Source organism: Spermophilus citellus (assembly GCF_964194105.1).
Source record: "Spermophilus citellus genome assembly, chromosome: 7".
NCBI classification, from domain to species: Eukaryota; Metazoa; Chordata; class Mammalia; order Rodentia; family Sciuridae; genus Spermophilus; species Spermophilus citellus.
Window position 1 is genome coordinate 137,849,673 of NC_138188.1, and position 22,009 is coordinate 137,871,681.

Here is a 22,009-nt window from a genome sequence, read left to right on the forward strand (position 1 = left end):
AGATATAAATTAGTTTAATTTTTTTTTTTTTTTTTACTGTGCAAGTCACATCACCAAGCTCACAGACTATATCTGAATTCTATCACTGAGGATTGTGTTTGGGTTCAAGAAACAGAGTAGTCAAATAATAATAGCTTAAACAAATAAGTACAGACATGACTATGGGTTGACATAATGACATTTTGGTCACAACGTCATAACAGTGCATTACTCACTTTTGTGTTTGTGGCATTGTTGGTGTAAACTACCCCACTGCACTGCTACTTGTGTAAAAGTATATCACATCTGATTATATATAGTACCTAATACTTTATAATAATAATAAACACCTCTGTTACTGCTTTACATGTTTACTGTATTATACTTTTATCATTATTTTAGAGTGTGTGCCTTCTGTTTACTAAAAAAAAAAAAATTCACTGTAAAACTATCTTCTGGGATATGCTATCAACACCTATTACATCTCAGGTTTACCATGACTCCTGATTACATAAAGAAGCCATGCCAAGTGAGTGACCTATGCCATCTAGGTTCCTTTAATGACACCTTTTGATGTTTGCACACACAAAAAAAATCGCCTAATAGCATATCTCTGGGAATGTGTCTCATCATTCAACAAGGGTTAATTGCATTCATTTTCTTACTGAGAGAAAGACATGGAACATGCTGGCAAGCTACCTCAAAAATGCTATGAAAGGCCCTGTCTTCCCACTTTCCATGTTTCTCATTGGCTTTTCACCTCTGATGGCAAAGGTAGTGTCTTAGTCCACTTCCTAGTTCTATAACCAAATACCTCAGACTGCATAAATTCTTAGGGAAGGAAATTAACTTGTCAGAGTGGTGAAAGCTGGGTGATTCCAAGCATGGCCTTTGTGCTGTTAGTGTTTCCATGCTGCATCAGGCTTGGTGAAAAGCCAATGAACAAACAGGTGACAGGAAATCAGTAGATCTCACCCTCTTGTCCACTCCCTCCCTCAGTCACTTACCCCTCCAACAAGTTGATCCTTTTCATGAGGATGACTTGATCCACATTGCCTCACCACCTCTTAAAGGTCCCCCTCTTAATGCCGTTACAATGGCAATTACATTTCCAGATAAGTTTTGGAGAGGACATCCAAACCATAGCAGGTTCTATATCAGAATATCATTTCTTCAGTATGTGAACAAGAGTAAGCAGAAGGAAAGGGGTAGCAAAATATTTCTCTGCTTCAAGTTTTATAGTTTCTTTTGAAATCAAAATTTCTCCCCAGCATATTTTTGTTTCAGTATAATTAGCCATAACTACTTAGTTATGTTCCTAACCCCAAGTAAAGTGTAATGGGATTTCCAGGACTACTTTAGACCAACCATAATCCATAATTCAGCTACTGGAATATGGGCTGTCCCCGAGTTCACGAGACTTTCAACTGAATAATGTAAGATTTCTATTAGCAGGAAGATGGTAGAACAGAAGGATTGCTGAGGGAATGTGCAGTTCATTATTTCCCACAATAAGTTTTCTGGTCTGACTAGATTGTGCATGTTTGTCTGCCTTTCAATTTAGACACACTGTTCTCACAGAATTGTTTATGGTGCCCCTTGGGCCCTTTGAAGGAAGGGGGATGCAAACTCTAAGAGGTTTGCAGAAACTTGCCATCTTCAGGTGTCAACTCAAAAATGGCACTCTCACATTGGCTGGTATTCTACCGGTCAGAGTAAGTCATATAGCCAAGGTCAAAGTTTATGGGCTAAGGACAGATATTCTACATACTGTTGGAAAATCTCTACAGTCAAATCACAAAAAGCAAATAAATTTCCACCAGAATAGCAAAAAGTTGCAAACGCAAAGGGTGGATCCATTTCTCCTCTGCACAAGCCTAAAAAACAAATGTGGGTTCTTGAATGAGTGGGTGAATAACTTAACTGTAAAAGTTTGCTACTGATATTTCAGTAAAGGAGGTAAGATACATGAGTAGTATATTTTCCAAATGTAAGATGAGTAATGAAGTTGGTATTTCACTAAATTATTGAATGTCTAAATAGCCATTTTAAAAACTACAAATAATTGTAATACATCATTTAACTCTGTACTAAAGTTGTACGAATTTTAAAATATACAATCTAGTCATTCTATCCTAATCAATAAAGCAATTTATAACCCAGGGAGTAAAATAAATGCATGTAAAATTATTTAAAGTAATTACTGATTATGCTGAATTATTAACCTTACCATTTTATTTTTAGAATAATTATTTTAGGCTATAAGAAACCTTTGGAAAGAGAGGATCTTTTTGAACTAAATGAAAGTGATTCTCCCTACATTGTTTGTCCCATCTTTGAAAAGCAATGGAGGAAGGAAGTTTTAAGGAATCAAGACAGGCAAAAGGTAGGGGTAATTAATTATTAAATTTTATTAATTACTCAAGAAGTTAACTACTATGTAAAGTTAGATAAAGATTTTTCTAAATATGAGATATTATTGTTATTAATCCAAAAAAATCCCCTAAATTATTTGCAGTGACAAACCATTCTCATAAGCACAACTGGTAGTCATTGTGACCCATTTCTATACTCAAATTTTTCATCATCTCTTCTCTTTGTATATATTTGGTTTGTCAGTCATGGTGGCAAAGATGGCTCCTATATCTCATAGTATACACCTATTGGTCAAAGTAAGTCACATTGTGACCACAGCAAGTTTGTGGGGCAAATCTTCCATATATAACATAATATATACACACATATATCCTTTTATAACATCCCCCAAAGAAAATGCAACTCGGAGATAAGGCAGTATTAATATTAATGAAATAATTTCAAAAAGTGATGAGGAAATGAAGTTGTGTTGGTGTTATTAACACCTGTACATCTGGATGCCAATGATATGGGTCACATTTTCAACTTAACTGAATTTATTCTTTCCCTGTTGCCTTATTATCTTTGGAGTGCATTGCTAATTTTGTAGTAATATTGTATCTATATTTTACTTTTGCTTATATTAGTTCTGTCCAATTTTCTCATTGTTTCCATTCTCTTTAATTACATAGGCATCTTTTCATAGAGAGGACCATACCAGGAAGCCATCTCTACTCTCTGCATTGTGGAATACATTTAAGTCTTCCCTGATTCAAGTTGCTTTGTTCAAAATGTTTGCTGATATTTTGTCCTTCACTAGCCCAATCATAATGAAGTAAGTTGAAAGCTTATTGTTTTTTCTTTACTTTCTCCTCACAGGTAAATGCTAAGCAAATATTCCACTATAAAATTTCTCCTAGAAAAGAGTAGGAAAGTTTTTTTTTTGTGAATTTTATTTATTGTATGAACACTGTGTTGAGATTATCTGTGATGTGAATATAAATTGTGATACTATAGTCAGTGTTTACTGAGGCCAACAATGTAGTAAGTGATGCTATAAAATCTTTGTATTAGTGGTATTGTCAGAGTTGTCTGGAGAAACAGACCAAATAGACAGACAGATTTATAAGAGGGGAATTAATTATGAGAATTGTATCATGAAATTATGGAAACCAAGAAATTTCCACAATCTGGGAAGCCAATATGTAATTCAGTACAAGTCTAAAGACCTGAGAACCTAGAAGTAAGACACTCAAGGACAGGAAATGGGAATTATAGTAATTTTTACTCAGAAAACAAGACAAACTTGCCCTTTTCTCATTTTTGTTTTTTATATAGGCCACCAATTAACTGGATGACACACTAGGCCTTCCAATATCAGTCTACTAACTAAAATGCTAATCTCTTCTAGGAACTCCCTCATGGAAAATTGTACTATCAGCTATCTGGGTATTCCTTCACCAAATCAAGTTAAAGCATGAAATTAAAGTTCTATTAATTAGCTTACTTAACCTTTACAACATCCAACAAGGAAGTAGCATGTATTTTTACACCTAGGATTACAACATAGAAACAGAAAGGTTTAACTAATTTGCCTAGTCCACATAGCTAAAAACTACCAGGGTAATGATTGAATGCTTGAAAAATAGTTTGAATGTATGTTTATAAAATGCAGTGATAGATGCTTTTGATATTTGTTTTTAGCTGTGGTCTTTTGAGAATTCAACTTTATCAACCAAGGTACTAATATATAATGACTATGTCAGATTATATATATAATAATAATATATAGTAGTGATGTATACACACACACACACACACATATATATATATACATCACTACTAATTAACATGTACATATTTGTAGATATATCTTTGTATATATATTTTTTCTCAAAGATTTTTTATAATATCTATCTTAAAGCATTTCTATAATATCTGCCTACAAGGGATTAAAGGCAATGAACTTGAAGCCTTGATTGTGTACCACATTTTTAAAGGAGTAATTACCTTACTTCTGTTATTTGAAGAAAACATTTATTATTAACCTGTTATTTTATTTTAGCATTGAAGATACATAGTTTTTCAAACTAGTTAGAGTTTTTAAAAACAATTTAGTCATTTAATTCATGAAAATATAATTAATCATGAGTTACCTGAATTTCAGATAATTTCCAGGAGCATATTTATCCAATATTAATTGAGTATCTATTATATGCCAAACACTGTTCTAGGTAGACAGTGTTCTATAGGGATAGAACAAAAATCAAAACAAAGTTCCATTCTGACACTTAGGATGATTTGAGAAAAAACAAATGAATAAACATAAACAATATTTAGAAATCATCAGTGCTTAGGAAAGTAGAAGAACAAAGCCAAATGAGGGACTGTAAATTTCTATTTGATTTATTAGGTGATTGAAGATGACATTGGTGATAAGGTGACATTTGAGCAAAGTCCTGAAAGAAGTTAGAAAGTTAACCAAGACAATATCTGTTGTAATTTGAGGTTACATGAAGGGAAAAGGTAAGAGCTAAGGACATAGTTTGTTATCTTTGAGGACTTGTAAGGTGACAAGTGACACTGGAGCAGAAGAAGGCTGAGAGGAAAAGTGATAAGATTAAGGTCAGAAAGGCTCAGAGTGAGTCAGGAGATCTTGAAGGGCCTTTGTGAAAAGATGATGGAGAGAGTTAGAAGAGAGGCCTTAGGAAGATTTCAAGGACAGAAAGTGATTAGACTCAAGTTTTTCTGTGATCGCTCTGGCTACTGTGTGGAGAATCATGTAAGGAAGAGGAAGAGGATCAGAAGGAACACCAGTTGAGTGTCCATTGATGTGATGCAGGCAAAAGTGAGTGGTGGCTTCAAATAGGCTGTGGTGATGAAAGTGATAAAAAGTGGTCAGAGTCTGGCTCTGGTTTAGAAGTGGAGACAAAAGAGGACATACTGATGGTTAGAATGTAGGTTGAGGGAGGAGGAGAGGTATCAAGAATGCCTTCAGAGTATTTTTTTTTAAACTTAAGTCAGAAGGTAACAAAGTCACTGTGTATTATGAATACTCAGGAAAGACTAGAATAGGGAATTGAGTTTGCTTTAGGACTTTTTAAATTTGAAATATCTATTAACCATTGTGCAAGAAAGAATTGACATAGCAGGCCTGACTATGCACTCCAGAAGGCGTGCTTGTGGGAGTGGTCTGTTTCTGACATCTGGAGCTGAGATTTCAAGAGGGTTCTCACTACCTGGACAGATAGAAAGTGGTTCAATTATATTAAAACAGTTGTTATAGTTAATTGTGCCAAATACCTTCTGTCCTTCTAAGAGTCTAGAATTTTGATGTGGGTTAAGAAAAAGGAAAAATATTGGACCAACCACCCTACATACTGATTTTCCACCAAATTTGCCTGGTAGAAAATATTTCACACTAGTATTAGTTGCTGGGGGAATTAAGTGTGTTCTTTGTGATTTTGCTGAAAGAGAAAAAGGAACTTTGGAAGCTTGTGCCTGTTTTCCCCTGGACTTCAACTCATGCACATTTTTTCTCATTGCTGATTTTGCTTTGTATTCTTTCACCATAATAAATCAGCTGTGTTTATGACTGCATGCCAAGTGCTGTAAGTTCTCCTAATGAATCATTGAATGGTCTTGGGTATTCCTGACACAGCAATTTAGATTAAAAGGTTGAGTAAGCAACTCTCCATACAAGTCTGGAATAGGGAAAGGTGGAGGCACCAGTGATTAAACTGGGATTATTCTGAATTGGACTGGGGTGGGGGTCCAGCCACTGTTCTGGATGAGGCTATGTTAGCATACATGTCGAGAAGTAAAGATGTCCATGGACAAAGCCATCAGCTATTCCAATGCGTACAGTTGGTGAAGATGAAGAAATCTACCAGAGGATATTGAGAACGAATGACTAGTGTAGAAAGTAGAGAACCAAGAAAGAATGGTGTCAATACTGTGTGCGTGTACACACATATGTAACAGTGAATCCCATCAATATATACAACTGTAATACACCAATAAAAAAATGAAGAAATAAAAAAATATAAATAAAAGAAAGAAAGAATGGCATCAGGAAGCCCAAGAAGAAGGTGTGCATCACTATCAGAAAACTGTTCCTATGATATCCCCCTAAAATTCACTTCCTTTTATTTAGAAATATAAACCAAATGTACCCTGGATTAAACCACTCACCCCCAGACACAATAAAAGATGTCTTTCTTCCACGTCTTTGTTCCTCACCTCAGTATATGCCAAGAGTGATTGTACAGTTTCCTTGTGTGTGAAGAGAAAGCTCCTTATCACAGGCATTTAGCACCATCTTCTTCCTCTCCTGCCCTGCTTTGGTTATCTAATGTGGCAAAATCAGCCATGTCAAAACTTAATGACATAACACAGAAGTTTCATTAATCTCATAATTTGGAGGGTCAGAACTTCAGGCAAGTATTGCTTTTCTCTACTTCACAGCTCAGTGTCTTGAACAGCTGGACAAATGGAGATGTTATGTCTGGTGCCCTGGTTCTGGGTGTTGGCTGGGTGACCTTGTTTCTTCTTCCTCTTTGCTGGTACTGGAATATCCCAGATAGCTGCCTACCTTCCTAACTCAGACACCTGGGCTAAGATGGCTGGGAATGGCCAGTTATCCATCTCTTTCTTCCCATTTACCAATGACTTCTGCTCAAGAAAGTCATTAGAGAATCTCACTATGGCCACAGTCTCTCCTAAAATAATAATGTGTTATAGCATGTCAGTGTCTCTGTATTCTCCCAAAATTTGTACTATGAAAGAAGGCCTGTGAGATAGAGAATGTTCTAATTTTGTGACACATTCTTGCAACACACGTACTTGACCACACTTGCAAAACAGAAATTTTAATATTGCATTGAAATGAGTCAGCCTTTGTCCCTGCCTAGACAACAGGCTCCTCCAGGTTTATTCACTCTTCAGCCACTGCCATAAACCTGGCACATAGAGCCCCAACACATTTCCTGAATTGCATACTGAATAAATGGACATCAGCAAAGTTACACTTTTCCCAGAGATTCTCATTCTACAGTAACTGAATAACGTTAAAATTTCTACACTGAGGAGCAACTCAGTAATCAGAAAGAATGAGTTTTTATGAGTTTGCATGAATATGATTTAGACTCAGCAGAGCTGAATTTATGAGCTAGTTTTGAGATATATATATTTTTTTGTTGATAAGGAAAAGTTAGGGAGAGGCCTATTTTTAAAGATGAGGGCACTCTGTCATATGATTATGACACATATGTGTGACCAAGCATATAAAATAATGCTTTTGTTAATTTGCTAGTAGAAGAGATGTTTTTCTTTTTGGATTATTGTACTTTCTCTTTATCCCTCTTTATGGAATTTATTCTAACATCAGCCAAACATAAAATGAATGTTTATATCTAATATCACAAATAGTTTTATGGATTTTACCATATCTGGAGCACATATTATTTTTAATATTTCATAATTAATGTGTAGAATCTGTGTGGTACCTGGTGATAAACATTTAGTTTTTTTGGTTTTTATGAAAAAAATCAAAAGGTTAATGAGAGCTATGTTTATAATAGGAATACTAGAGCTCTTCTTTCAGGGAATCTTATTCAGAGACCCAAAAGGCATTTTGTTAAACTGCCTTTGCAAAAATAATTTATTGTTCTAGTAGATGGCACCCAATAGATATCAGTTAAGAAATTCAGCTAAGAGATCAGTTAAGAAACTCCCATTATTAGTATGTCCCTCTGGGAAATGGAATAATTTAAAAATGTCACTGAGAATATATAATGCCCCAAATAATTTTCAAGAAGTTTTAATATTAGTTTTAGAAACACACATACACATATATACATATATATTATTCTAAACGCTGATTTTAATAGCATTAATATTTGAAGTCCTTGGTTTATAAAGCAATTTGAGCAACACATCCACTAACAGTTCAAACTGTCAATATAAGAGATCAACTCTTAGAAATTTATTTTTATCTGCCACCTTAATTATTAAGCTATATAAAGAGTGAGTTTTTAAATTTATTATTCTTTTAGAAATATTTAGATATGATTTTACCTAATTACATATGCTTTATTTTTCTGGTTATATAACTTACAAATTCATTCAAGATAGCTATTGGATGATAAAGACCATTTTTGTATCTCCTAAGTTCACAATGAAAATAATATATTTATACAACTTCTAATATTATGCATTTTACCTATGAATTAGAAGGGACCACTTAAATAAACCAAGAACTGTGGGTCTGCAAAATAAATGATGTACTAATTTATACTATCTCATTCCATATGCCCATGTTGTTTTCACAGTTATGTGGAATATATGTAGTCTTTTAAAGTTATTATCTTTAGTCATGTAGATGCTATAAAACAGGATAAGACCACATGTAAATGTTATCAACAGTGGATATAAGGCACTCTGAATCTTAATCAATATTTACAACTGAAAGACAAAAGCCAATCAAGATAGTTACAAGATAGTTACGATTAGAACTGTCCCCACTATTTCACTATCTCCTTGGCAGTAATGATCATGACTAAGTTTTGGTCACAATCAAACTTGAGAAAGTGAGAAAATGTAGAGAAGAGAGAAACTGGATATGGATAAAAGTATCAATAAAAGATGAGACATAAACCAAGTCTTTAATACAGGTGTCTGTGGCTGGGCATGGTGGTGCATGCCCTTGATTCTGGAAAATCAGGAGGCTGAGGAAGAAGGATCACAAGATTGAGGTCCTATCTCAAAATAAAAAGAAATAGGGATGTTGCGCAGTAGTAAAGGGGCTCTGCCAAATAATAAATAAATAAATAATATTACCAAAAATAAATAAACAAATAAATAAGACATCTGTGTTTCATCCTAAAATACCACTTCTTGAGTTCTGATTTTCGTGTTTTCCTACATTTGGCAAAATGCATCATTTTGAAGAAAAAAAAAGTTTGCTTTTTAATGTATCTGACTCAACATTCTGATGAAGTCATATTAGAAGAGTTAATTATTTGATGACATTATCATATGAAAACCAGAAAATAACCTCATACCCACCTGCCTGTGATAGTAATTGATGATTTTATTTACTTTGTCATCTAATGCATGACTTTAAAAAACAAAGAAAGAGAAGGACACCAAATTGAGCAGGTACAGAAGAACATACAGGTGTGTGTGTGTGTGTGTGTGTGTGTGTGTGTGTGTGGTGTTAACAATACCTAACTCTCACAAGCATTTAACCACTTCAGGTATTTAACATTTCTTCCCTTTTCTCAATTTTTATGACATCCAGGCAAATTATCATTTTCTGTGAACACACCCCAGATTCCAGCTGGACTGGCTATGGTTATGCAGTTGCACTTTTTGCTGTAGCCTTTTCCCAAAACTTGATCCTTCAGCAGTATCAACGTTTTAGCTTGCTCACCTCAGCAAAAATAAAAACAGCTGTAACTGGACTGATCTACAAAAAGGTAAAAATATTCAAGGATTTCCCAACTTTAAGTGGATTGCTCTCTCGTTATGATTTACAATAATGGAACTGGGAAAGTAGTGGAATATATTGAAAAGTGCTTAAGGTGTCCTTTACATGAACATTTGTTTTACTCCAATACAGAACTGACTCATCAATCTGGTTGCATTAATTTCCCTAGGGGATTTTCTCCCTCTCCCTATTGTCCTAAAACTTCTAGACAGCCTTCAACTGGGAAACTAAATGGTTTCTTTGTCTACTGTTATGTCACTTAACTCCTCCTCCAAAAGCAAATGGAATTGAATGTTTTCCTGATTGTATATCTGAGCATCCATAAAATTTCTTCTTTTCACTGTAATTCTTTCTACTTTTGTCTGACTCCACTGCTCACTTTTTTTTAATGCAACAAATCCATCCTGCTTTGTGCAATAATTGCTTCCCTCTCTTTGATCCTAAGTTTCATTCCTCAGACTTAAAGTTTGATTTGTCCTTTTCAGAAAATACTGTTTTAAACACCACCTTGTTTCTATACAAAGCCTTTTATTTATATCTTAATTATCAACAATTAAAGAGTTTCCTCCCTCCCCTAGTTATCAGCCATTTATTCAATCAGCGGTTGTGTTTTGTTCTTTCTTTGTGCTCCTCCTGTAAATTCTGGGTGCTTCAAGATCTGGAACAGAAATGCATCTGCCTGTTGTGTCCTTATCATCTAAGATATGATTTTTTAATATTTTTATAAATGCTGAATGGCTCAGTAAATAAATGAATAAATGAATGAACAAAGAAGCCTTCAAGAAATTGGAAAGAAATGTTAGCATACATAGTATGTGGAACTAAATAGATCAAATAAGCAGAAAATCTACAAGGGTTGTATATAGTTAGGGAAATTTTCACACAAAGTCTTGAAAGAGTCTTTTAGAAACCTATCGAACTTGTATAAGTAAAAGGAAGCATTAGAATTTAGATTGAGCTGGCCAAGAGGCATTATAGGCTATTTCATCCTGTTGGGTCAAATGGGGACATAGAGTGGTTTTATACAACCTAAAATAACCCAGGACCCATTGAATCAGTAAATGTTAAATGAAATTGTAGCAGAGATATATAGTTCAGCCCAAAACTGGGGTCAGAGAGACTGTCCTATCATAATTCCAGAGGAATCCAAACATGCAGGAGAGATACAAAAGAATCTAGGAACTGTTTAAATGCTGCCACTTGACTTTTGATGTACAGTCTCTACAGAACAGGATTTTATTCAGTGACTAAAGCCTCAGTGTTTAGATGTGGGTTGTGAGTAGATTTACAAGCATAAAAGTATCAATTGCCCTGAAAGAGCAGAAGCAAAAGAGGGTGGATTTATAAGCATAAAAGGCAGAGCTCAGAAAAGTTTTAGGCAATGAAGCTGCTCTTTATGACACTATACTGGTGACTATGTCACACATTTGTCCTATCCCATAGCATGTACAACACAAGGTTGAAATCTAATGTAAACTATGGGCTTTGGTGATAATGATGTGTCAGAGTGTGTTCATCAGTCACACCTCATGTCCTACTCCAGAAATGTTGACAATAGGGGAGGCCGTGCCTGTGTGGGGAGAGACACTCTATCAGAACTACCTTCTTCTCAGTTTTGCCGTGAACCTAACATTTCTCTAAAAATAGTCTTTAATTGAAGGGGAGTGCAGTAGAAATTAAAGCAAAGTGTCCAAAATAAAAAGGAAAATCAAGTATCCGGGATGAGTCCATTTCAAGGACAGAAAGTCTGTGGAAATAAGTGGGAACAGTGACTCCAAGGGAAATCCCTTATGGCTCCTATGAGATTGTTAAAGAATGAAGGTTACTAAAGGATCAAAGGATTACATCATGCCTCTTCAGTAGATTCTGCTGTAGTGACTAAAGTTTGGTAGGAAACACAAATCTCTCTCCTTGGGGTTAATTGGAATAGATAAATTTCCTTTCTTCTTTACAGGTTTTGGGATTGTGATTTATTTCATATTTAGATATCTTCAAGTGACTGTCCCAGCAGACCCCAGATGACCTATATTAACTTGAAACTGGATCTATTTCATTAGGATCTTGTTAATAGAGTTGAGTAAAGCTGGTCTCAGATCCTTTGCTTGACAAAAAGTGGAGCTGGCAGGACTCACTTGTTCTGTGTCATTCACATAACTATTCTTTATTTGAAATATAGTTCAGGGAATATTATTTTTAGGTTCTCAGTGAAGAACATGAGTCTCCTTACATTGGTCACTTTAAGAATCTATGGGTCTCTAAACTCAGATTTTTTTTTTTATTCTTTGGTTTATAGGTGCAGGTTCCATGAGAATTCATAAAGACTCAGAAAAAGACATGACTCAAAAGCAGCGTCAATTAGTCCTGGGCTTAGTGTGGGCACTCGGGGTGTATTCCTTCATTAAGCACCATCCAATAGAAATTTCTGTGTTTCTAAAATTGTTCTACATTTACACTGTGCAATATGGTAGCTACTAGTCACATATGGATGTCGAAGATTCGAAAGTGACTGTTAGTATAACTTAGTATAACTAAGGAAGTGAATTTTTAATTTTAATTAATTTAACTTTAAATTTGCTAACCATACCTGGTTAGTGGCTACCATTTTGGAAAGTACAATATTTAGAATGTCTCCCTGAGTAGCTTAAATTTTTTATCTTACTTTATTTATAGAAGTTATAAAATACAAATAAAACTGATAAAATTTAGTTGCACTCTGTAAAGTAGAGATATTGCATTTAAGGGTGGACAACAAGAAGGGTGGACAACAATCTAAACCCTGCACTTTGAGTCAAGAGAATCCTGGCATAGTTGTTGGCATATAAAGGAACTGAAGAAGAACAAATTCCCATAAATGTTAAGGTTACACTTTTAAGTTCATGCCTCATACTTGCATTTGAGGATCATGGGAATATAGGGCCCTTTCAGCTTTGCATGATATGTATGGCTTCCAGCTAGCAAAGTCAGAAAAACGTTTCATGGTCAATATACAAATGTGGGTCAGTAGGATGAATGTCATGAGGTAAAGTCTTTTATGTAGCAATAACATGAAAAAAAGGTGGAAACAAATATAAGACTTGCTCAGAATATGGTAAGTAGGTTAATTTGGGTTGACACTTTTCCTATATAGTATGATGGGGAGAGATAATATTGACAGAAAGAAGGGATTGTTTGTTGAAACAAAATTGAACAACCTTGAAGACTATATTGTGAAAATGTATTTGCATTATATAAGAACTTAGGATGCAGTTGAACCACAGGGGGGATACTCGAAACGAAAAGATTTAAAACAGATAGGGTAGAGAGAAGAAAAACCATAGAACTATTGCAATAGTTAAAGATTTGAAGAAGGGCCTTAGCAATGGATACAGCAAAAAACAGTAAAGGGAGAGGTGAAATTGCAAAACAAGTTTTATCATAAATGGATAAAATTAAATATTAGTGAATTGAATTCATCGATAATGAAGATATTTCCAGTTAGTTAGGAGGGGTTTGGGAAGCTTAAAACTCTATCTAGTTCATCTGGATCGCTTCTATTGTAATAATAGGTGGAATAAATGAAGTTTTGGAAGAGATGAGCCACACAATTATGCCTGTGTGTGTGTGTGTGTGTGTATGGATTAAAAACCTAAAACTTGGGGAGCTTGGAGGAACTTTCTTAGAAAAAAAGTAATTATGATACAAATATATGTTGGCTAATTTCAATTTTGACTTTAAGGATATTTATAAATGTCTGGACTTTTCAAATTATTTTAGATTTTAAAGATAAGATCCTTTCTTTTTATCTCAATCACACTTTCTCTTTTTCATTAGATTAAATTCTACCAGACAATTCTAGACATATTGCACGATCTACTGTAATTGTGGTGCATATTGCAGTATTCTTTCAAATTGTTTCCTGTAACACAAAGGCAGTTTTGATTGTATAATTTAGCAGTAAATGGTAACTGAATTGTCCTTCATGGCTTGTGAATTTTGTCCCTTACAGAAATGTGAAGGTTTATTTGTCAGAATAAAAGATCTTGAAAAAAGAATCAGTTCTCCTAATATTAGAAATGCCATGCAAATAACATTAAATGATATGGTGCCCTTTAGTCTTTTCTTTAATATTCTGAAAACAATTATTTAATTTAATTTTGTCAGAGTATTTAATATGAATGCTATCATCTTAACCTATTTTAAGTATAAAATGAATCCTTTTGCTTATTTATTACGTTGCTGTCTATATAATATTGCATAGCAGATCTCTGTAACTTATTCCTCTTACTACATTGAAACTTTGTTAAGTATTCCCCAGTTTTTCCTCCCTTCTGCCTCTGGTAAACACAATGCCAGTCTTTGATTTTATGAATCTGACTCTTTTAGATACAGTATTTAAGTGGAATCAACACATATCTTTCTGAATTTGGTTTATTTCATTTCACATAATATCCTCAAGATTCATGTATGTTGCCATATATTTCCTTCTTTTTTAAGAAGACACACAGTGCCCAAACAGTATTTTAAAATGCTTATCTTCCTTATCATGAGAACATACTAATCAAAACCATGTCAATACCTTCCTTCATGCCTGCCAAAATGACTACTACTAAAATATCAAAAAGCAAAAATACAGACAAGATTTGGCAAAAATGTGGGGAAAGCAGAACCCTGGTACACTGTTGTGGAAATGCAAAATGGTGCAGGCAGTATGGAAAATAATGTGGAGATTCTTCCAAAGGCTTAAAAAGGAGCTGTGCCTGTAACCCCAGTGGTTCAGGAGGCTGAGACAGGAGGATCTGGAGTTCAAAGCCAACATGGAGATGCTAAGCAACTCAGTGAGCCCTTTCTCTAAATAAAACACAAAATAGGGCTGGGGATGTGGTTCAGTGGTTGAGTGCCCCTGAGTTCAGTCCCTGGTATTCCCTTACCCCCTCCCCCCAAAAAAAGAGGTGCCATGCCACCCAGCAATCTGACTCCTACTTCTGGATATATATATCTAAAGAATTAAAATCAGTATCTCTGTATTTGGGGTAAAATTGGGAGTTCATAACCAACTTGAATCTAATGTATGAAATATGATATGTCAAGAGCTTTGTAATGTTTAGAACAACCAATAAAAAAAATAAAAATAAAAATAAACAATCAATAAAAAAATAAAATAATAAAATAAAATAAAATAAAATCAGTATCTCAAAGACACATTTATATCTGTATTCATTAGACAACTATTCACCATAACCAAAATGTAGAAACAAACTAAATATCATACAAGACATAAATGATAAAGAAAATGTAAAATGCAGCTGAACACTATTCATCAATTAATTTTTAAAGATTATTTTGTTCATTGAAGAAAGTACATAAATATGAAGGAGAAAACAGCATCTATTCTAACTCCAAAAAATAATCACTGATATATTTTCTTTCAATATTTATTTTTTAATCTTGTTTACTTAGTAATATATGATTCACTTAATAATAGTTCATGAGCAAAAGTATTGAAAAAATACACCATCAATACAAGTTCTTTGTGATTCAAAGTATGTTTTCTCTAATTTCTGGGGAAAGTTTTTTAACTTCTCTAACATTTACAAATTCCATTTTAAAGTATTATCTATTTGGACTTTGGATGCTTCCATTATGTTTTTATAAAATTTGATAGTTGTACTCCATATATGGAAAAATTTCATGTTTTTACTCATTTTTGCTAGGTATCCTATTTTTTTATCTACAAAGATAATAAGGAGATAGTCAACTATTTTCTTATGTTTATCATAATATCTTTTCCCAGTAGCAGGGCATTTATTTGATTCCTTGGATAATTTACTTGTTTTGAACTACAAACTTTTAATATCTTCATAAACACTAAGTGAGTATTTGAGAAAAACAGGGAGAAAAAGAGCCTATGTTTGTTTATAATTGTAAATTGGGGGAGGATTCTATTCAAGATCAATGGATTGAGCTTATGAATTATTATGCTCTTATTCAAATGAGTAGTGTGCTTGGATTTCTACTGGTTTACTTGTCATTAGTCAGTAACTTACTAGAGGGGAGTTAAAAAGCAATATTTGGAATAAATATGACTGGAAGTTTAACTGGTAAATAATGATTTCCCTTTTCTTCTCATGTGGCAATAGTCATTTTATGTTATCTTGAATACAACAGTCCTCTTTAATAGTCAGTAGTAAAAATGTCTCCAATTTGTGGTGCAGGATTGGAGATATGTTTGCTACTGACTAGTAAAGAGGACAGTCATAGAGCCCAAGCCTGTGGGGATGCTGGTGGAGCCTTGTGAAAGTCCCAGGGCTGTGCAGTCCCTCTGGCCCCCTACCCAAACCCACCTTGCATTTAATCCCTCTGCTTGAAGGTAGGCAATGTTGGGTAAGTTTCACTGTGAGACCTGCCAGGTGGGCTTTCTTTTTGTATTATTAACTTACTAAAAAATGTATTTTGCTTGCTTCTTGTACCCCATTATTCTTGGTAGCCTCAACTCTCAGTCTTGTTTCTTTTAAATCAATGTAGTGAAAATTTCATAAAATATTAGATATGTAAATAGGCCTCTGCCTGGTTTCCAGTGCAAATACAAATCTTCCACTATTTTTAGTTATTTATGTATCTCACTGGAAATTTTAAGTGAGTGGGAATTAAATAAATGCATTTCTACTAGAATCCTTAAAATGGTACCAATATATTTGCATGGGAATACTGAATTTGATATACAAATATTAAATAGTATACACAGGTGAAAATTAAGAATTGGGCCTTGGAAGAAAAGATGTATCTGCTCCATGAAGTATTTTTAGTCTTATGCCTCTTTGTTTCCAAAACCCTTTATAGTTGCTTTTACACTTAGAATTGGCCTATGTGGATGTATATATATGAATACAGTTCCCCAACTAGATTGTAATCATCTTAATAATTGGGATTATGGGTTTTTTTCAGTAATAAGACTGCTCACCAGTATTCATTAGATATTCATTGATTTATGTGTGTATTTTTTTATCAGTTACATTTAGCTTTATGGAGGTGGCACGAAATGGAAGAGAGTTCAATATATTCAGAACAGATTTCTTTTTCAGTTTTGTAATTAAAGAAAATAGTTATAGAGGGTCCTTCTTGTCTTATGAACCGGATGTTACTCTCTACCATTATGCAGTTGATTCCAAAACTACGCATTTAATCAAAATTATAACTCCTCACTTAAAAGTCATGTTTTCTTAAATATATTAATGACTGATAAATAAAACTTACCATTGTTTGATAACAAGATGTCCCATAACTTAAAGAATTCTAAAATAGTTTATTTCTCATTTTACAGGCCCTACATTTATCAAATGTTTCTCACAAAAAGTTTTCCACTGGGGAAATTATCAACTTGATGTCAGCAGATGCCCAGCAGCTCATGGACTTGACAGCCAACCTCAGTGTCCTCTGGTCAGCCCCTTTCCAAATCCTGATGGCCGTCTTTCTTCTTTGGCAAGAACTGGGTCCTGCAGTGTTAGCAGGAGTGGCAGTCCTTTTTCTTGTATTACCAATAAATGCTCTTGTTGCCATTAGAATAAAAAAGCTGAAGGTAAGAAAATCACTGCCTCATGTTATGTGTGCTGAACAGAAGCTGAGTTTTCTCACTTGAGTTGACAATAGTCATCTGGCTAATTCTATAATTATGAAAAGTAAAGGTTATCAATGGAAACCGCTCAGATTTATCATTCACTAATTCATTTAACCCATATTGATGAGGCACCTATTCTGTGCCAGTCACCACTCTAGACACAGAAAGGGCAGTAGTGAGAGGAACTGAAAAGTTCCAAGTCTCGTGAGGCTTGTGGGGGGAGACAGACATCAAGTGGGTATTAAATAGATACATAGTAAGATGTATATGCATAAAAATAGTCAAGATAAGGTGATAGAGGAGCAAAGAGACCTCCATATATGCAAGAGGAAAGTTCTCAGGAAGGAAATGGTATGTTAACAAATGGTTGGACATCTGTGTGGATGTCTCAGAAAAAGATAAACCAAGTGAAGGGAACGATAAGTGCAAAGGCTGGAGGTGGGTATTCTCGGTTGTCTGAAGAGTGGAAAGGGCCCACGTGCTCGAATGAGCAAAGAGTGAATGCACAGTAAATTTTTCACAGAACTAATTTTGACACTCTTTCCTTACATTCAATTTTTCATCTTTCTATCAATATCCATATATTGATAGAAAGTCTATTGACACCCATGGGGTGTCAGACAGTGTGTACTATTATGCTGTACTACAGGAAGAGAGAAACAGCATAGTTCACTGTGCTGAAGGAAATCACACTGCAATGAGAGAGAAAGATGATTCCATGCATTAAATAAGGTTACCTGAACATGAACACAGCTAGTGTTTGACAGTCAAACTGATAATGAGAAGGCTACCAAGTGACTAACAGGCATGTAGTCTACAAAGCATGGATATGTTGGACAAAGCAAGGATTCACATCCTAACAGGACAGAATGGATGAGAACAAGAGGTTTTGTCATGTTGCTCTGAGTTTAAGACTTATGAATTATTTCATTCTGGAATTTTCCATTTAATATCTTTAGACCTCTGTTGACCATTGGTAATCAAAATCACTCAAAGAGAAATCACTGATACAAAGTTGGGGACTACTATATACATATACATACATATGTCTACATAATGATACTCCAGTCTTCACAACATAAACATACTCATGCACATGTGTGTGATAGAAATAAGTAAATGAAAATATATAACTACATATTTATTTGTTTAACTATAAAATCATCTAGAGAAAAAGGAAGAGTCTCTTATTACCCATAGAGTAGAATTAGATGTATGGGAGAGGGAAATGTTTTACTTACTTAAATAATTTAAGTGATAGAAAGTTAAATATTTTTTTGTTTTTCTAAAATTTTCAAATAAAGGATGGCTAATTATAAAGATGAAAACTAGAAAATAGGATATAATTCTGAAGTATTAAACACAATGTTTTGAATAATGCTTGCTCATAATAATAATATATTTTAATTATTTTTTAAAATGTAACAAACTTTTTATATTTAAAAAAAAATATTGATTCTTTTTAGTTATATGTGACAATAGGATTCATTCTGACATAATTATAAAAACATGGAATATAGTTTGTTCTAATTCTGTCCCCAGTACTTCCCCTTCCCCTCCTACCCTCCCTCCTCCTGTTTCCTTCACTCTGCTATACTGATCTTTCTGCCATTTATTTTTAGTTTACTTTTTTTTAAGTTAGTGACTTGTGGAGGTGCATGATGGTGAGATTCTGTTTATATTCATATATGTACATAGGAATGTTAGATCAGATTCATTCTACTGTCTTTCCCTAGCCCATCCCTCCATTTCTTCTCCCTTCCTTTCATTCCCCTTTGTCTACTCCATTGATCTTTCTTCTTTTTTTTTACATGCCCCCCGTCTTATTTTGAATTAGCTTCTGGATATTGGAGGACATATTCAACCTTTGACTTTTGGGGATTGGCTCATTTCACTTAGCATAATAGTCTCCAGTTCCATCCATTTACTGGCAAATGCCATAAATTCATTTTTCTTTGTGGCTGAGTAATACTCCATTGTGCATATATAACACATTTTCTAGTTTGTATTTCAGAGACTTCAGCTATATACTCTGTCCTTGAGGTCTGAAAATCTGTCTTCAAAGTAGTTTAATCTATTGGTGATGCTTTCCATTGGACTTTTAATTTGATTTATTGATTACTTCATTTTGAGGATTTTTGTTTGGTTCTTTTTTAAGAATCTCTACCTCTTTATTTGAAGTGATCTTTCACTTCCTATAATTTCTCTCTGATTTTATTCCTTACATCTTCTTTTAGTTCATAGAACAGCTTAACTATGAACTTTCTAAAGTACTTCTCTGGCATATTTTCCACCATGGTGTCAATGAAGTCTGCTGTTAAAGCATTATGGACTATCTGGCATGTTTTTTCCCCTTGCTTTTTCATATTGTTTATATGTCTACTCATCTATCAGTATAGTTCTGACTTCTTTTAAGTGAAGGACTACTTTGTGAGCTTCTTTTTCTCAAGAGCCCTGGGTTGGATAAATATTAAGATTACAATATTTTAAGTCAATGTGTGACCTCTGCTGATACCAATATCAGTACCACTTTAAGAGATTCCACTGAGTCCTATTTACTGTAATCACTTCTGAGCCAAGCCTCATTCTATTCAACTTCATAAGAAAAAAACAAACAAAAGAAAACCTCATTGCAATTGTTTCCTGTAGTTCCCCAAATTCAGGTATAAACCTATTTTATAGGTTTCTATAAATTCTGGAACAGGTCAAAAAATAAATTTTTAAATTTAGTAACTTACTAAAACCTTAAGTTAGGGCTAAAAGGGAAGAGGAAGAATTATTGGTCAAATGGGAGAGAAAAAAGAAGAGACAGAAAGAGAGAAGAAAAAACTATAAAAAGAGAATTTATATCAAAGTCCAAAGGGAGAAATAGATAATGGGTGTTATTTGAGGTAGTAGCAGATAACATAAAAGGATGAGTAGAGGGTAAGAAAAACAGGTATAAACTAGAGATAGGAAAACAAAGATAGAAAGATTGATTCCAACTCATGATTTAAACCATAAGATGAAATACATTCAAATGGTTTGAAGGTACAATGTTAGCTATTGGGTTAATAATTATCGTTCAAGTTAAGAAGTTGTTTATATGATCAAAGTTGACATTAGAGTTGTTTATAGTATCCCATTTCAAGATGAAGAAAATTTTTCTTGAATCTTGGTTCCCAAACAATAATAAATATAAGTTATTTTAATCATTACATATTTGAAAAAGTATACAATATTCAAATAATTTTACATAGTATTTAAAAAAATAAACACCAATATTGGAAAATATGCATTGTAAGTACTCAAATTCTCCCAAAACTTCTCAAACTTATAGAGAGTTTTGCTTTTATTTCTGGAACTTTTGATTTGATAGAGTTTTGGGAAATTTATTCCATTTTTAATAGAATGCAGGTGTTACTTCATTATTAAATTCTGAATTACTCACATTTAAATAATTTTTTCTACAATTTTATTCTGCTTTTATTCTATTAGTGACTGCATATAGTTTACCTATTTATAACTATCTTCTAACATTAGCAATAGAAGAATGTTGTTCAAGTATTGGTAAGATGCTTTTCTCAAATAAAATTTATATAAAACACAGGAAATAGAATGTATTTTTAAAATAGCTGTGGCCATATCAGCAAAAGTTTAAACAACCTTTCCCCTGTATGATATTTTTCCATTAAACAGAAAAACCAAACAAAGAACAAAGATACACAGATAAAACTACTCAAGGAAATCTTACACGGAATTAAGGTAATATAAACAAGATTTACATTCAGTTTGACTATTTATAATATACCAACATGCTAACTGATAAATAAAGTTTGTAATGTTCTCTGTGTCTCACAGTGATGACACGTGTGTAATTACTGAGAATAGATTTCAGATTTGAGGTACATGGAAATATTTGTGCTAAAATAGCATTAAAATGAAAAGTCAAATAATATGCAGGTATTTTCGTTTCTCAACAACTAAATGTAAGTATTATAAGATACAGAATATTACTTATTTTAAAGAATTATGTGAAAAAATGGGTTGAAACAAGCTATATCACTCATGCCACCAACATTTTCTTCACAAAATAATGAGTGAATCCTTATGAAATTATTTAAGTTCATAAGGTTTCATTTATTTTTATAAAGTTATATATATATGTATGTATATATATATATATATATATATATATATATATATATATATATATACACACACTTGTAGATGGACAGAATATCGTTATTTATTTATTTTTATGTGGTGCTGAGGATAGAACTCAGTGCCTCACACATGCAAGTCAAATGCTCTAACACTGAGCTACAGCCCTAACCCTATCATTTTTATAGAATTTTAATGAACATTTTCATAAACATATATATATATATATATATGTTTTCATACTGTTTTCTATGTATGTGTGTGTGTGTGTACACACACACACACACACACACACATACACACAACATTTTCATTTATTATGACATAGGTTATGCTTTACAGAATTCTCTAAAAGACAAAATTTGCAAAGCCAATATGGAATTTCTTTCTGGCCTTAATAATAACATATGGGAGTCCCTCTGTAATACATCTAGTTTTAAAATTTTAAA

General features: G+C 33.5%; 1 protein-coding gene across 1 annotated transcript in view; it reads left to right on the forward strand.

Moving 5' to 3' along the window:
• The window catches only part of LOC308653968 (multidrug resistance-associated protein 1-like), a gene marked incomplete at its 3' end in the record, with an annotated part of 95,598 nt that overhangs the window by 12,339 nt on the left and 61,250 nt on the right, over nt 1-22,009 (forward strand). Inside the window, exons 3-7 of the mRNA XM_081302737.1 lie at nt 2,224-2,365; nt 3,027-3,169; nt 9,638-9,815; nt 17,124-17,378; nt 21,096-21,161. Of these exons, the coding sequence (XP_081158863.1) occupies nt 2,224-2,365; nt 3,027-3,169; nt 9,638-9,815; nt 17,124-17,378; nt 21,096-21,161 (784 nt within the window). The remainder of the gene's footprint in view (nt 1-2,223; nt 2,366-3,026; nt 3,170-9,637; nt 9,816-17,123; nt 17,379-21,095; nt 21,162-22,009) is intronic.